The sequence below is a fragment of the Thermobia domestica genome, chromosome 7, assembly GCF_964235325.1.
Source record: "Thermobia domestica chromosome 7, izTheDome1.hap1.1, whole genome shotgun sequence".
Classification (NCBI taxonomy): Eukaryota; Metazoa; Arthropoda; class Insecta; order Zygentoma; family Lepismatidae; genus Thermobia; species Thermobia domestica.
The window spans coordinates 168,059,299-168,076,598 of NC_137460.1; the positions used below are offsets into that span (position 1 = coordinate 168,059,299).

The window sequence follows — 17,300 nt, forward strand, 5'->3', positions numbered from 1 at the left end:
ATACTTTAAATCCTATGACTTCCAAACAGGGTGTATCAAAACACGCAAGCGGGTGATATTTAGTCTTTTATTAGGATTAGCTAAATTTGGAGTGACTGGATTTTCTTTGAGGTAAAATTGAATATCTAAATAATCAAATTCAGGAAAACAAGCAAAGTAACTTCCAACTAACGCTTCTAGTAATGTATTTTACAGTTGTCGAAAAACTGGTAACACAGATTCATCGTGAAATTCTTAAGCTTGTCTGTACAACAGTCACAGATAAACGTTTTTTAATAACTTCATTGAATTTCTAAATAATCGAACAACATTTTGATTTTATCACCCAGAATTTATTACAGAATAAAGTTAACGATATTTTAGCAAGTCCTGCTCTGGCACGTAAAGTAATCATAACAAGCCGAATCTCAAGGGCTCGTTAATCATATGGGACGTGGGCATATGTTACCAATGCTTCGAAACATACTTAATCTTTTTGAGGCCTATACGGCAAATTGGGACATAATAATTCAGAATTTAGTGATATAGAGTAAAATTACCATATTTTATATAAAATTTACAATAATGGCTTCCTTACTGATACGACGTATCTTTGTTTACAGACGCCTAACTTCGCGATTTGGTCCAATTTTGTCATTTATGAGCTTGACTTCTTTCTTTGTCAAACGTATTAAATATTCTCAGTCTGCAAAACTCAAGAACAAGCAAGATTCCAGCAGACGGATTATCTTAATGATCTTATTTTAAAGAATTTAACGTGAAGTTATCACCTTAAACCGACGAAGATGGAAGAATTTTACCTTTATATATTAATGGAGGTACATTTGACAAGGAAACTGTCAGAATTACAAAACAACAAAATCATATTATGACCGCAGACAATGGTAATACTTTTTCAACATACTTCTTCCGTTATGAGCAATTTGAATGTATAATTATAGATGCACCGATATGGACACCCAAATTCGGAAAAAGTAATTTCGGAAAATTTTCACGAATTTCTCCCGATTTAATAAGTACCTGCGAATAGTACCATTTCAAGAACTTAATTCATTCTATAGACAATGTTATACGATCCATCGATTTGAGATATCCTACGAGCAGCAGCTTCCTAATTGGAAGTCTGTAATATATATATATATATATATATATATATATATATATATATATATATATATATATATATATATATATATATATATATAAATCTTAGAAGTATATGTTTCAGTTATCAAGTTCTTTTTCGTTTTATAGAAAATCGAAAGGTTTTATTTTCTTTGCGTGTGTATATTTAGACATATGACGATACCCATATTCTCAGAAATTAGTGAGCTTATTTTGTTCAAACGTTTACTGACTTTCTAAAGAAGCGTCCAAGGAATGGTTTAATTAGAACATTTTTAATGCGCATTCGTTATAAATGATATTTTATACATTCCAGTTTATTGTCAGTTTTCTCATTAACACCGAGAGTGATCATGACAAAAGTTTCAGTTTTTAATTTTTTTTTTTTTTATTATCAATAATACAGGTAACTTTTACTTATAACACTTCTAAATTTTAGAAAGCGTTTAATATTATATTAATAAATTTCATTCAATTTTTTGTTAGGAAGAATTAAAAGTAAGTGTAGCTTACTCTTACTAAGGCTTTTATGCTTTCCTGTGTGTTGCGAGTTTTATTAAATAATTCACTTTAACAGGATTTTACTGTACTAAGTCAGTTTTTGTTTTACAGAGAATTATCTATAAATGATTCTCTATAAGTGACTTTTATCTTTCAATGTATTATGGTAGTGTTCTCTATATTAAAATGAAATGCACTAAGTAAACAAAATACACATGAATTCCAAATGTGGAAAAAGCGGATGCAACGAATAGGGTAATACAAAAGATTTCGGTATAAGTTGTTCGGAAAGTTTCAGAAAATTCTTCCCGATGTAGTAGTAGTAATAATAATAATAATAATAATAATAATAATAATAATAATAATAATAATAATAATAATAATAATTAGTAGTAGTAGTAGTTTTAGAAGAAGAAGAAGAAGAAGGGCAAAAACAACAACAACGTGTTCGCTAAGCTTGTATGTCAAGTCGAACCGTGTAGGCGGCCCCAGAAGACAATCCTTCGTACGTCCCTGTGGTGCAGTATCTGCCGTCTTTCTTGTACATAATTCGTAGAGTATACGTTGGAGCCTGGATATGTTCGTCAGTTGGTCAGTCATCACTCCCATACAGCCGCTCATTTACTACATTTATTGGCTACAGTTCTCGGACGACATACCCTTTTACACGAGAAACATAGTTACCTCTCATGTGTGTGTAGCGCATCTGTATAGCAGTAGAATTTTATTTAACACTGGGTTGTCAGGAGCAACACCACTTGAAATAACCAATTATTCTCGATATTAGATTTTGTTTTCTAAATTTTACTTTCATGATAATTTAGTATTATCAATGAAGTTATTCCCTAGTCTCCTTGTCAAGAAAACACACACACACACACACTCATATATATATATATATATATATATATATATATATATAATATGCATGCTCTGTTCGGAGTATTCAAGGGTGGGTTGAGAATTCCTCTTTTTATGTACCATGTTCTTTGGCAGAAAAGTTGGAAAAAAAAAAGAACAAAATTCAGTCTTTGTTGCATATGGTCTTTTGTGTTTAAAAATAACAATTTTTAATCTGTTTCCGAATATTACTATTTTCCTTACTTAAATTGCATTTACACACAGCACTATGTATTCAGGTAGAAAGTAGAAATTTCATCCAAATGATTTTCAATCTGTGTGCAGTTCTTTTTCCAGATATATCTCAGGAATGTACCATTTTCAATGGTGTTACTTACTTGGGAGCAGCAGCAATTAATGCACCTAAGAGTGAGGCAGAAATTCAACGTAATATGACCATTCTGAATGAACAGTCGTCCGACCAAGCCATCAAAATCTCTGTTTCTGTTCCAAGTACTTCAGAAGGATCAGTTGTGTATGTATATTTTTTAAATTCTTTATTAAAAAGTAGTTTAAAATATTATTTATTATTATTTTTCCGAATTGTGGAAGTTCTCTTACCCTAAAATATAAGGTTGTCTAAAAAATAATGAGACTTTGGAGAGCAAAATTGAGAATACATTTATTATTTTTTTGAAATAAACATATGAAACCACATACGCACCACTTTGTTCGATGGTCTGTCATGTTTTCGGGAATTCCATAATCCCATCGTTATTGAGCTTCTGTAGTTTCTGGTAAAAAGGAATTACGACCTGTGGTTTTGACAGGCCTCGTTTCAAACTAACGTAACATCATTCAGCGAATACGTAGTGAAAATAAGACTCGTAGATGTACATTTTTTTATTTCGGGCCCAGACTTTTTATTCTCTAGGATAATGCCCAAATCCGGCATGAGCGAGACTAAAGAAAATGTGTAAAAGTCAAGTATCGCGACTCCTGGAGTCCGGTGTCTTGTAATTAAGGAAAAGAATTACGATTGTTCGAGTGCAGGTTCTAACCATTCGAGTAGTGTTAAGGGCGCCTGTCCCCTGTTATAAACAAGTTTGTCATGGACACTCGTGTCCAAAATTATTGTCGCATGTCTATACATATGTTGTTGTAGGAATATAATTTGATAACGATTTTGCCCGGTATTTCTAATAATGTTAGTATGTGTGTAATCGACAAAGACATGTATGTGGCAAATTTCATGTCAACAGAGCAGTAAATAAGAACAAAAAAACGAAAATAAAACTTTCTTGTCCATTTAGCAACGTTTTGTTTTACTCATTCTAATTTTCGTATATATAATTCTTTTCCTATGAAATTTACCACAAATATACAGTTCCCGATTATACACATAGTAACAGTGCTAATAGTACCCTTCAAAATCATTATCAAAATATATTCTTACAAGAAGACAGTTATAGATATGCGACAATCATTTTGGACATGAGTGTACATATCCAGATAAGTTTAAGACATTCGGAAACAAGGAAATGGCACTTTGTTAGTGGAAACGGTAGATGAGAGACAAACTGCAAGCTGTTGACATATCAGTATAACCCTACTGTTTATTGAAAGTCAGTCAAGTGGTGATTTCGTGTTGTGATCTCTTAAACGCTACTGAAGAAGAGATTAAACTTAAACTTTCAAACCAACAGGTTGTAGGAATATCTCGGATTAAAAGTGAGTAATCAGGTGAACGACTTCCAAATTGCCTACCCCTTCGTAACTTCTAACGGTTGGATATTATAAACTGAAAATTTGACCTTATATCCTTTGCTTTTTTTTTCTTTCTTGTTTTAAATGTTACCATGTCGAGCACACCACCACGTCATGTAATGCGGCGGCGGCTATTTGCGAGCATTGTGGGAGGTCAAGTGGGATCCCTATGTAGCAACTAAGCCCTCTTTTGTAATCTGTAATTGTAATAATTCTGCTTGGTCTAGGGACTTCCCTGTCTTTTAAAGAGAAAACCATATCAGAGAGATTATGGTTGTCGGAGAGATTTCCGCAGCCAATGCGAAACATCGTCTAAAAGTTCATTTCAATTTCACTTCCTGTTTCGTTTGCCTGTGTCAGAGCTATTGCTCTGGCTACCTAGACATCTGACGTTTCCAGGCAGACTCATCTCACTTAATCTAAGATCCCTGATCTGAAAACCCCAGTCATCGCTTTATCTCCCCAACCTTGTAAAACACCACGTGTCCGTGATGGTAGTTTCAAGCTGGTATCAAGTTAATCCAGCATATTATTCGTCGTCTTAATGATTCTATTCTCTCCTAGAAGAATGCAAAATCTCCACCAGTTCGAAAGCCATCTTCGGTTTTACAGAAATGGATATGGTAGAAGATGAACTGATGGATAGTGAGAGGACGGTAATTGCCTCACGAGGAAAGGTTCGTCTTAAACGTTAATCTTTCCAAGTATGGCTTCTACAATAGAATCTTAACGGCCTTGATAGTCATCTTGAGAATTAAAACACTAGTATCTAACTACTCACCTGCTGTTATCTGCTAGCAGGAAACTCATTTTTTAGCCTACACAATCGTCTGTTTTTATCTTGTTACACGACTTACAGGTGTGATAACCATATTAATCGTCGTGCTGCTGGCGGCATAGCCACTACTGTACTGTGTGACTTTTATTCTCGGTACATTGACATAAAATCCGGTTACAAGCAGTAGCGCTGCGAGTTTTCTTTCCTCGTCCGATCACTATCTGTTTGCTGATTATTTTTTGTGCTGAATCCTTTTTATTAGCCAATTTGATTCAGCTTTGCAATCAACTCGATCCATCGGTGTCCATTTTTGGAGATGTAAATGCGTACCATTGCCTATGTGGCTCTATCCACACTAATGATCATGGCTCTCAGGTGACATAATTCCTGGGTGAAAGTGAGGTGTTCGTCCTTAATGATGGTAGTCGTACTCAAGTGTTTCTCCTGCGGGTTTTCTCACTTGGAGAGTACATCCCAGATGCGATTAAACAGTGATCACTTTCCAGGCCAGAGAAATCTCCAGAGAGCTTGCTTTATTCTAACTGTTTAATCGCATCTGGTCGGAGGTTTCCACCACGATGCCACGAGTTCTTTTCCAATCTTGAGATCAGAGTAAGCCTCAACAATACCCACGAGCTACAGATTGATTGCTCTTACGAGTAGTTTGTAAGCTCGTTGAACGCATGGTTAACAAGCGTTGCGTTTGATATTTAAAATCAAATTTTTGTTGAGCAAGTTTTGGTGTGATTTCGCTCATACCAATCCACTACAGACAGTCTTTCCGATCTCGAAAACTAGATTCAAGAAGCTTTCTTTTATCGTTAGAAACTTGGTGCTCTATTCTTTGATTTGAAGAGGGCTCATGGTACAACTTGGCGTTATGGAATCTTAGAACAGCTATGTGGTTTGGATCTTCATGGTCACATGGCGAAATTCCTGAAGAACTTCGTGGGTGGACATTATCTTAAGTTGCGCGTAGATTCCAGTCTGCCATAGCGATTTCTGTATGAAAATGGTGTTACACAAGGGAGTGTTCTCAGAGCAACATTATTTGCTGCGGCCGTCAACAACGTTTTCTCCCAGATCTAGTCTTCCATGTGTGGTCTGCTTTACGTTGACGATTTTCTTATTTATCGACGCTCAAGATACTTTCGCCGAATTACTCACCAGCTTCAACTGAGGTCAAATGGTTTTGTTCCAGGTCGAACGAGACAAACTTTCGGTTTTTTGGCGAGAAAATACACGACAATTGTCCTGCCGCCAACGGACGTCCTTTGCTGATCTGGACTTATATCTTGGTGGCACTTGTCTGACATTTGTTTACATGATCCGGTTTTTGGATATGACTTGCGATTCCCGTTTAATATGGGTACCTTACATTCATAATCGTAAATACTTTTTGTCTCCGAAGTATGACTTTACTTCGTGTAGAAGGTAACCTTTTAAGAATTAAAGAAGACCGGGAATTCAAGAGTCAGAAAATTTCAGTTTGCGAAGAATGAGACTTTATAAACATTTAAAATACAAATCTAAGGCGATTTCAGATGTTGAATGCTTGTTTTTTTAATTGCCAACTACAGACTTTAAAATAAAATAAAATAAAATAAAAAATTTACCTGTGTCTTCCAATAATGATGTGCCACAAACTTAAGTTCTGTAGTTGTGCTCATTACATTTTGCTTTCTCTTGTGTAGTGGAATATCATATTGGTAAATCATTCAAAAAATGCAGTTTGATCAACGATCTAATGGTAAATTAATTTTCAGCACGTGCATAATTCCAGGCTTTTACCGTTTTCGTTCTCACTACTTCGGTTTTATCGGGGTTTACTGTCCTACATTAGTGAAGGTAGCTAATCACGCAAATGAAAGGATTTTTAAATACGATTATCAGTAGTTTAGCTTCTGTACTTTCATTATAATATATTTTAATTCGCAAAGAGTTTTCTTTTGGAAGTGCTTACGAGTTTACGAAAACTACTAACAAAGTTTAAAAAAATCATCCTATGCATTGGACCAGTACTCAGTGGATAGCAGTTTCTTTGAATTCTGGGTCCTTAAATACGCCTAAGATACCAAAGTGTACTTAGTATATTGTCCTTATAATGCAATATTTATTAATTGTTATATATTTATAGCTATATATTGAATCATTATCCACTGTTAGTTACACATTTGTAATGATTAGTGAATATCGGTCTCAAGTTTTGAAAAAAAATATTTTTATTCTCATTTTAAAATTATTCTGACATTTAAAATGATACAGCAATTTCCTAACAAAATTTGTGGTGTGTGAGTTCAAATAAAGTTTCATTTTCTATCTCTCTACTCATTCTTTGAGCCTGCTTTTTCAAGCAAACACGAAGTGTTTAAAGTGTTATAAATCAAGATTCTTTTAGACAAAACATGTAAAGGTATTTTGTAAGTAGAATGCAGTTTTGAGAGTGGCACAAGAACTGTTCTGGAGTAGTAGGATGTGTGGCCATGGGACACGTGGGACACTCCTGCTAACACCCCTCTCAAAAAAAAAAAAAAAAAAAAAAAAAAAAAAAAAAAAACTACATTTCTTTATTTGACAATTCGCAGTGAAGTGAAAGACAAAAGAAAGGGACTGTCAGAATTTATGATCATCTAAAATAATAATTTGTTCCCACTATACTGTGAACATAACAAAGTTTCGTGATGTGCACCGTGTTTTAATGTTGACATCTTCATATCTTTATTGTAGAAAAAAAATCGTAAATGGTATCTTGATAATGTTCATATGTTTGTGTTCTTTATCCAGGGCCGGCGCTAGCAGGTTTGCCGGCCGGATCGGTACTTTACATGCTGCTCCTTTAATCCGCTAACCTTATTTTGACAGAAGATTTTTAAGTGACACGAAAAAGTAAGATGCCCCATTTAAAAACATGTACTAAATGGAAAAGTACACAAAAAATTGAACTACCTCTCTTGAATGCGACGTAATATTTAAACGACTTTATACATGACACAATGTTCAGTATGCTCAGTTTCGCTAGCTATATATCTGTGATATACAGCAGTGTATACAAAAATAAAAAATATGCGTTAGTCACCATTAAGAATTTTAAGTTTTAAGCTTATTTTATATCAAAAGGTGTTTCCAGTAGAGTATGAAACATGAAGATAATATAAAACCACTAAAACAAACCACTCGGCGTAATTGTCCGATTTGTGGGCCTGAGCCGCTCTACGACATCTGTTAGCGATTGGTACAACTACGTCCAACCTAGCGACGAACGCGTGGTCAGCGCGCCGCGTCGCCCTATCACTAATCGGAGTATCGGGAGCTTTCTAAACTTAGTGGTTGTCACGTCTTATATTCACGTGACTCCCCAGTTTTGCCTAACGACGCTGGGTGGACGCCGAAAATTGAGGAAGCACCGGCCGGGAATCGAACCCGGGACCACGCGGATATGATACCAACGCTCTAACCACTAGACTACGGTGTTCCCATGAAGATAATATAGTGAATCAGATATTGCGGCAAAACTAAGTGATTAGCCTAAGACTTATAATGCACTAAATCACAATAGAGATACATAAATTAACATACCTTAATTTGAAAGAAACTTTTCTTGCTTTGATGTGAACAAATTCCTTTATCACGTTCGCGCAGTCTAATGTTTCAGCCAATTCGTGTTCTATTGATATCATCGTTAGACCAATCAAGCATGTTTCAGACATGGAAGAATAGATATTTTTTAATAAGCTTAAGTTTCGAAAAACTTATTTCTCCACCTGTATGTAGCGGTAAGGTTAACAAAATCCTAACTGCAACAGACATTGGAAGTAAAGTCGTGTTCCTTAATTAATTTGCAAGTCTCTTTTGGTGAACTTTTAGACTTAATTATATCGGACAATACTTTTAGTTCGTCTTTCAAATCACTGGGGTTAATATCTTTCGATTCTTCGTGTGTTAAAATGCTGGCAAATTTAGTACACTTTTCAGACAAAAGTTCAGGTGGCATATCTTTAAGATCACTTATATCATAAAGAAAATCGAAATACTCACTGAGATGTTTAAGTTGCTCAAACCTTTCTCTTAAAGTTAACACAATCACGTCTGAAACTTTTATTTGTAATGAAAATCGATCTTATATTTGTTTGTGGATCTTTAATAGTTTCATTCTCTGCCTCCTACTGAAACTGTCTCTTCTTTCGACTTCGAGCTTGCACTGTATTACCTATCCGTGATTCATTCACGTTTAATGCTGATACGAACTCCATCGCATCAACTAAGTATGTTTGAAACTTTGCATCATTTCTGGTTCTCTCAAAATATTTAGATGTATTTTTAAGAAACTCGACTGCATCGAACACATGAGAATCGATGCTTTGGAGACTTTTGCATAATATGTTTATGTAGAGTAAAAAGTCATACCAGATAACGAGTGAGCAAAGTAAAGTAAAGTAACGCAGCTGGTTTGTTATACACAGAGCATCGTGGGCGACCATTTTATCTGTTCTGTTGTCGTTGCTTATTTGAAGTAAGGCATCATAAACCTCCCCTATTTGATAACTAAATGGAGTCAGAGCATCAATTCGGCTCTCCTACCGTATAGTGCTTAATGGGTTTAATATAAGACTGCTATGTTCCTTTAGTATGGCTCAACGTTGAACCGACGCAGAGAAATAGTCATCAACTTCTTTAATCATACAAAGAAATGAAACGGCGTACTGAGATGCTGTGACTGCATCGTTAACGACAAGGTTTAGTGAATGACTACTGCAAGGAATAGAAATCTCGGGAATTTATTTCTAAAATTATCTTCTGAGTACCTGAATGTTTGCCTTTCATATTGGAACTATTGTCATATCCTTGGCCCCTCATGTCTTCGATAGGATTATTCATATCCTTTAGCTGTTTAGTTACTACATCTGTCAGTCCTAGACCAGTGGTGTCTGTTAACGGTACGAAACCAAAAAAGTGTTCGCAAATTTTTAGAAGGCATTCACCATTACTGTATGTAAATTGTACAATACGAACGATTACTGTCATTTGCTCTGTACCAGAAATATCTGGCGTACAGTCTACTATTATACAATAATATGTTGTCTATGTCAACAAAGACAGTTTTTTACTTTTTATTTGTTCACTAAGAATTTGAATAATTTCATTTTGGACATCTCTTCCTAAGTAATGTTTTTGTGCTCTCATGGTTTTTTTAATGTGTTCGGCCATGACGTCAAATTTTGCAAAGAGTTCTACCACTTTCAGAAAAGTAATGTTCCGTGTAATGGTAGACATTGTTCACCTAAAAGCTGTATTATTGCAACTAGTCGTTCTGTTACGTTCTTCCAATGTTGTGCTTAGGCATTAAAGATTTTCTGGTGTTCTGCGTCAACTGTAAGACCACTGTTCAGTCTTATCAAGAGCTTTGCGACTCAAGGTGAATAAGAGACCCTATCATGATTAGCCAAAGCTTCAGAAACGTGTCGCCAATTGTTGTGGTCATCAACTGTGAAAGGTATTTTACTTGCAAAATAATTTGCAAGAAAAACAGAAAACAGCAAACTTACTTTCTGAACAAGCTAACCACTTTCTGTACACTGCTGAATATACCTTTGCTGAATAGAAAAAAATATAGAAGACACCTTGATAATCTTATCCACCCTAGCTAAAATTTTATCTACGCCGCTGCAAGGGAAATATTGAACGAGATATCTATGCCTAGTAGTTTGATATATGAGAATGAGGGGGAATGCTCTGAATTTCCCTGATTGCGAATGAAGTAAGTTCAATTACTTTATCGGGTGAACTCAATTTTATTTTTTCATGTAGGCCTATTACAAAGCATTATATTTTGGTAGTATTCTTTTCTTTTTCAAATTTTGCCGCCCTGGGCGGTGGCACGGCTCGACCCCTTCTCTCGCATTTTATCTTATTATTTTATCTTATCTTTATCTTATTTTTCGTCAAAATTCTTCAGTTTAGGAACTAGGGAAGCAGACAAGTTCCTTCTTGATTGACGTTCATTATCACTTCTGTATCGAATGAAGGAGACTGATTCAAGCGATCGAACATGTTTAAGCTGTTATGTGCGCTTGAAATATTTTGCATGTGGATACTAAAAACACATAATCAGTGGCGTAGTCGGTAGAGCATTCACTTCTATTGCCAAAATTCTTGCGTGTTCAAACCATGATAGTTCGATATGGGTTTTGTAATGTTTGCTGTACCTCCCTCTGATAGAATGGGGTTACATCGCTTAGGCGAGTCAGGATTAGGGAACAAATCCTGGCGGTGCACTTCGTGCACGAGAACTCAGATCCAAAAATTGAGCAACTATGGGTGGGGTACCTTGTTTGGCGGAACCCGTCCATCCAAGAAACCGAACGGTCGCGGGCATACTCTGCATGCATACAATTAAGCGTGGAAATAGTAAACCATTAACATCAACATCTACCTCCCTCTGATATGTCGTAGGGGCGGTAAACTAAACTTTTATTCTCAGATATTAGAGTGAAGCAGCAATGTCTACTCACACTCCATTGTGAGTAGTTGCTCTTTAAGCAGTCTAACCCCATTGCTTGTTCGCTGTGTACTTGTTTAAATAGAACAGTGAATTTACGATGTTGGGAGAGGTTTTAGTGTAGATTTAATGTTTATGATGGATGTATTTCAAATCGTGCTAGTAGAATACACAGGATTTGCCAATAAATGCAACATCACATAATGAGCAAAACTAACATAATGAGCTGGAACAACGCTTGGTATCAGCGGTGCTGAACGTGGAGTTCGTGTTGATTCTGCGGTGTTGATATTGATGACTTCGACATGCTGGCGGTTGTTGCGATTGCAGCCTCTCGTCTTTCCTCTAGGTAATATGTGAATTAAATGTACGGTTACTGGACTAACATTAGTCTCGGATGATACGTAATTTCTCATTCCACAGATGAAAATGATAGCAAGATTCCAAGATGACTGACTTGAGATTTCTGAACAGAACTTAGTCCATTTTTAAGATGTAGGTTGACTTCACGATAAATACCTGACTGGTCTGACCCTGTTTGAATGACTGAACGACTGCATCTAACTAATGAACCCTTACTCACTGACTGATCGACTGCATCTAACGAATGAACCCTTACTCACTTGACTGATCCTTGACTGACTTAGCTGACCACGAAGCATCCAAATTTTAATATTTTATATGAATTAAATACTTTCTTAATTCATTGTTCTTCTTATTCTTGACTTGGTTCCTTTCTTTATTATTTTGACATCAGATGTTTGTCACCTCATGACCTCGCGTAAGATAATATTATGACAACTCACGATTCTACTAAGCGTTCTTTGAAAACATACAGGAAATTACAATGTCAGTTCTTTCTTAACATTTTCGCGTTAGAACATATTCATGCGTTTGTGCATTTACATGTTGTTTGAGTATAATGCCTTGGTAATGTTTTATCTTTTAAAATTTCTTCCTCGTTCCTGGTGCATTGGCCTAATTGCCATCTGATCGTTGCACTTCACAATTTAGAATATTTTTTACAAATACAAAAAATCAAAGTGATGCTACGTAATAAATAAACACCGAGTATGGGAAGAGTGTTTCTCTTCTATTCGCATTCATTTCATTCTTACATCATTAACTCAATAATTACCATCTTGTTAATGTGAAGTATAAATGTTAAGCACTTAGTTCTCGTCTGTCAATAACTGTAAGACGCCTCCAACAGTTGTTAAACTTCAAATTTTCGGTGATTGACCCCTTTCACCTGTGTGAATAATGTTCCGAGAGATTTTATTTTTCTCAGGAATAAACTGTTCTCTGCTCGCTTTCTGGCGTGGGTATTCGTAAACTTTCGCGATAGAATTATTTTCAGATTTACGAGGCGAGACCAGGATGGGGAAAATTTTTATTCGGGGAAACAATGGAAAATAAGTTTTACTGGAATAGAATAAATGATAATTAATTCATCAATGACTATAAGATATTTTAAAAATAAACATATATACCTTGGAGCTGTCTGTAAATGTTTTATCGTAGTGTTACTATTTTAGAATGTTCTTCGGAATTGGTGATGACTTTGAGGATATTATCATTTTATTTCAACTTCAGTTTTTAATGTTTTAGTTATCCTTTAGCCACCATAGATCTTACCACGACAAAATACCCATATTTTGAAATTAACTTTTTTTTTTTTTTTTTTTTTTTTTTGTCTAAAAACATGGTAACCAAACAGTTCGTGCCGTTCTACAGCAGTAGTAAGCAGAGAGCATTGCAGTGGACGGTGCATACCTTTAGGTTTCTAAGTAATCTCCATCAGCATCCAACACCTTTTGACAACGTTTCTGCAGCTGCATTATACCCTGGTGATAAAACTCGGTGATTGTGGGTGCAAAGTAGTCCGTGAGTCCTTTCTGTAGGTCTATCTCATTTGGGAAGGATCTCAGAAGGAGGTGGTTGTCGAGGAAATGAACAGTTAGTAATCTTTTGGCGCAAAGTCCGGTGAATATCGTGGATGGCACCGTGTGAAGGGTTTCCAGCTGAAGGGTTTCCCAGGTTCTCTTTGCCACGTGGCTTGCAGTTGTCGTGCAGGACCTTTGCGATTCACCAGTGTCGGCTTCTACTGCAATGCACGGGGAACCCTTTGCAACTGCTCGGAGTAGATGTCAGCAGTGATAGTCTGATCAAGTGGAAGGCGCTCGTAATGCATCACTTGCCAACAATTCCACCATGCAGAGGGCATAAATTTTCGTGGGTGCATAGGTGATCTTCAGGTGTGAGAGACAGGATCACGTTGCTACAAACAATGTCTAGTACGCTTGAGAGTGTTATAGAGGACCCACTTTTGCTCACCAGTGAGCAATCGATTAACGATATGTATGTTCAAGTGCCGAGCGAGTAAGGACAAATAGGGTGTCACTCGTTGTTCCTTGTTGGCTGACGGCAGTGTTCGGGGTGCCCACTTCTTTAACTTGTAGTATGACTTCCCTATCTCATGCAGGTGCAGTCTGATTCTTTTACCGGAAACATGGAATATTTCTGTAATATCATCAAACGTTAAACCACTATCCTTCTCGATGGCTGCTTTCAGGGCCTCATCATCTAACACAGTGGTCGTTGACTGCGAGGTTTATCCGAAACGTTCACATCTCCCGAATTGAATTTCTGGAACCACTGCCTTGAGATGCGTTCCTTCACGACATTTTCCTCAGATGCCTGGAATATGCGGCGATTTGATGCTGCTGCTGACAGGTCCACTTTAAAGTCATAGAACAAAGACACACGAACAAACTGCTTCGATACCTCCGTTTATCTTTGACACTGGACAAGCTATGGCTGCTATGTGTGCGTAACGTGCCTGTATTACTGAAATTCTATGATCGTACTAACTTCCGATCTCTTCGCAGGCACATGCGATATTTCGTTTCCTTACTGTGAGCACATGATTAATGGTACGTCGAAAACAGCAAGAACCTTCTTGGTTCATTTGTAACATTTTCTTTTTAAGGCGGTCTCTTACCCTTAGAGCGCGCTGAGTTTCTCCCTATCTAAAAGCATGTAAAATTTGTTCATGATTATTTCAGGAACTAATGTACATAGAACATTGCAATTTTGGATAAGTATTTCAATGGCCAATCTCAAGAAAATGACTGGTCAGTTTGATAGATATCCTGTTTTGTTTTGCAGTTGATTTTGTTCGATTAAATTTGACAATCATGCAATGGGACTCGTTGCTGCTAGCTCGAGCAGACCCATTTTTCTCCTATCTTTTGCCACGTTCATTGTAACACAAGAGACGTGTCAAAGTTCATTGTAACTCAAGAGACGTGTCAAAGTTCTGCGTATATTTATATCACCGCCCGCTAGAGTCACTCGGTCTCCTCTCGCTCTCTATAGAGGATGGAGCAGGCGGTGTTTATAATATACTTCTCAACACTCTTTATTTCATGTTTTGTGCTGTAGAACTCACCCACACTAGGTATATCTGTAGGTTTTGGTTCCACAAATGCGGATGCTAACTCAATCAACTGAAAGAAATGTATTTCTTTCATAAAACAGCTCAATTGCGTTTATTTATTTATTTATTTATTTATTTTTTTTAACTTTGTTACGGAGAGGTATGAGTTTGAAATACTAAGAATTCATTTTGGAGACATTCTGTCGCCTTCTGCTGTTCTCAATCCACCGAAGAATGAGTCATACTCTTGACTTGCGATGTTTTCTTTTTTCTTTTTATTATTATTTACTATTCTAAACAATTGTGCTCGTTATTTTTAGAGTGCGCGGACAAGTTTTGTTACACACGTATTGCTTATAGGCCTATAAGTCGACGAGTTTCGAAGTAAAGAAAACAACGTTTGTGCCATCGATTTTTGTGCATATTGTTTTCGTAAATACTAACTCATATTTGGCAACATGGACGATATAGAAGGTTCGAAGGTAAAAAGACAAGGAACATGTTACCCTCGGCATCTGAAAAATCGATCCAGTCAGGGATATGTTCTCAAAAAGTAGTGAAAAAATTTGAAATGAGAATCTGAAATGCACACATAAGCAAAACGAAAGACTGCTTCTTTCAAGTATTGGTTGGATTGTTGCGATTGAAATGTGTGACTGACGTGTGTGACTTTCAAAGGCAAGAAAACCAAAACTTTGTTATTCAAACTAGTCTGCAGTTGCAGCCACGCACTTTTGCCATCTCTCTGCCAACAATTAGATTCCTGTACGAAACAAATTTGAAACCTGCAGTGGCGGAAATATAGGGAGATCAGATCTCCCTTCCTAGTAGCGACCATGTTACTACTAGCCGAAATAATGAAAAACAGTACAGGTCGGATAAATACTCGGTAATATGCGTTTGAATGCTACTAAGTATCCAAATGCAATAGCAACTTCTGGTAACCCTAGATAGAACACACTAGAAAAATATCACTAGTTTTGAGTTGTCCACTAGAAAAATATAGTTTGTGTAAGCCATACATAAGGGTTTCGAACCAGGGTTTGAAAAACCCGGGTTATTCTGAAAAAGCCCAACCCGCCTGGATCCATATGGGTATTTTCGTGTTTTATTGTTTTTTTCGGGTTTAATTGGGTTTTATCAAAATATTTCAATGTCTTTGGGGTAAAAGTGTTAAAATGTGATTTATATTTCAAGATTATTGTTATTACAACTTGCAACAATTTTCTATTAATTGCTTTTTTGAAAAAAATGGCAGCCATTTTGAAATTTTACGTTGGACCATCGTCAAAATATATACAGCTAATTTAGAGTATCTCGTGCTTCTACTCTAAAACTTTCGACTTAAAAGACCGAAAATTGCGCTTTGTAGCGTGCATACCCGCTATTAAAAAAAAAAAAAAAAAAAAAAAAGTCACCATGTTGAAATTTTACGTTGGTATGCCGCCAAAATCTATACAGGAAATTTAGTGTGTCTCGTGCTTGTTCTCTGAAAATTTACATTTAAAAGACCGGAAGTGATTCCCTTTAGTATGTGTGGTACAAGCAGACGAACAAACAAATGCAGATTGAAACATCCCAAAAGCCTCAGTGACGTTTGCCAAATATGAACACCAAATACATGAATTTAACAGCGTAAAATAAATGTTTTTTATTGTTGAAGTTCACTTTCGATACCTGGTGCGTTCAATTACGGAAATTTCCCGAGCACTTGTTGCAAGAGGGATCTTTCCAGAAAATTAATTTAAGACCATTAAGAAAGATTTAATTCATATTTTATAAAATAAACTAGATTTTGGCTAGCTAGGGGCTCTGCCCCCAGACCCCCGAGTTTGCTCGGCCTACGGCCTCGCATTTCTTATCAAACGCCCTTTGCATCAACAGTGAATTTCGTGAACTTGCTCTTCATATTTCCTGAATCTGCCCACCCGGGGGCATTGCCCCCCACACACTGTCTTTGCTCGGCCTACGGCCTCGCATCTCTCGACCCACAATTGTATCATTTCTTTTCCTATTTCAACTATTTAAAAAATAAAATTTTGTATCCCAAGAAAACGCCCATTTAAATAACAAGGAAATTTCTTCATCACCCTTTAGACCCCTAAAAATATTAAAAATATTCACTTTTGGCAATTTTCCTGTCGGTTAGTCCTGGAATGCTATAATCATGCCAAATTTCATCATTCTAATCATGCCGGAAGGGTCTAAACATTTTGGGGTGTAGAAGACGTCCCATATAAATAACATGCGAAAGATTTTTCAGTTCCCCATAAAACCACTCTACGGTTGGAAGTTTTTATTTCTAATGTTTCACTTAGGTAACGCTTATGAAAACGTACAAGCATACCGAA

At 36.4% G+C, this 17,300-nt stretch overlaps 1 protein-coding gene across 6 annotated transcripts in view; it reads left to right on the forward strand.

The window, feature by feature from the left end:
• The window catches only part of GAPcenA (GTPase activating protein and centrosome-associated), a 772,500-nt gene that overhangs the window by 99,552 nt on the left and 655,648 nt on the right, over positions 1-17,300 (forward strand). For 4 of the 6 annotated variants that reach the window (XM_081765583.1, XM_081765580.1, XM_081765581.1 and 1 more), the window contains one exon: positions 2,812-3,001. In XM_081765583.1, coding sequence (XP_081621709.1) covers positions 2,812-3,001 — 190 coding nt within the window. The remainder of the gene's footprint in view (positions 1-2,811; positions 3,002-17,300) is intronic. The other 2 variants (XM_081765582.1, XM_081765585.1) reach the window with 1 other exon arrangement.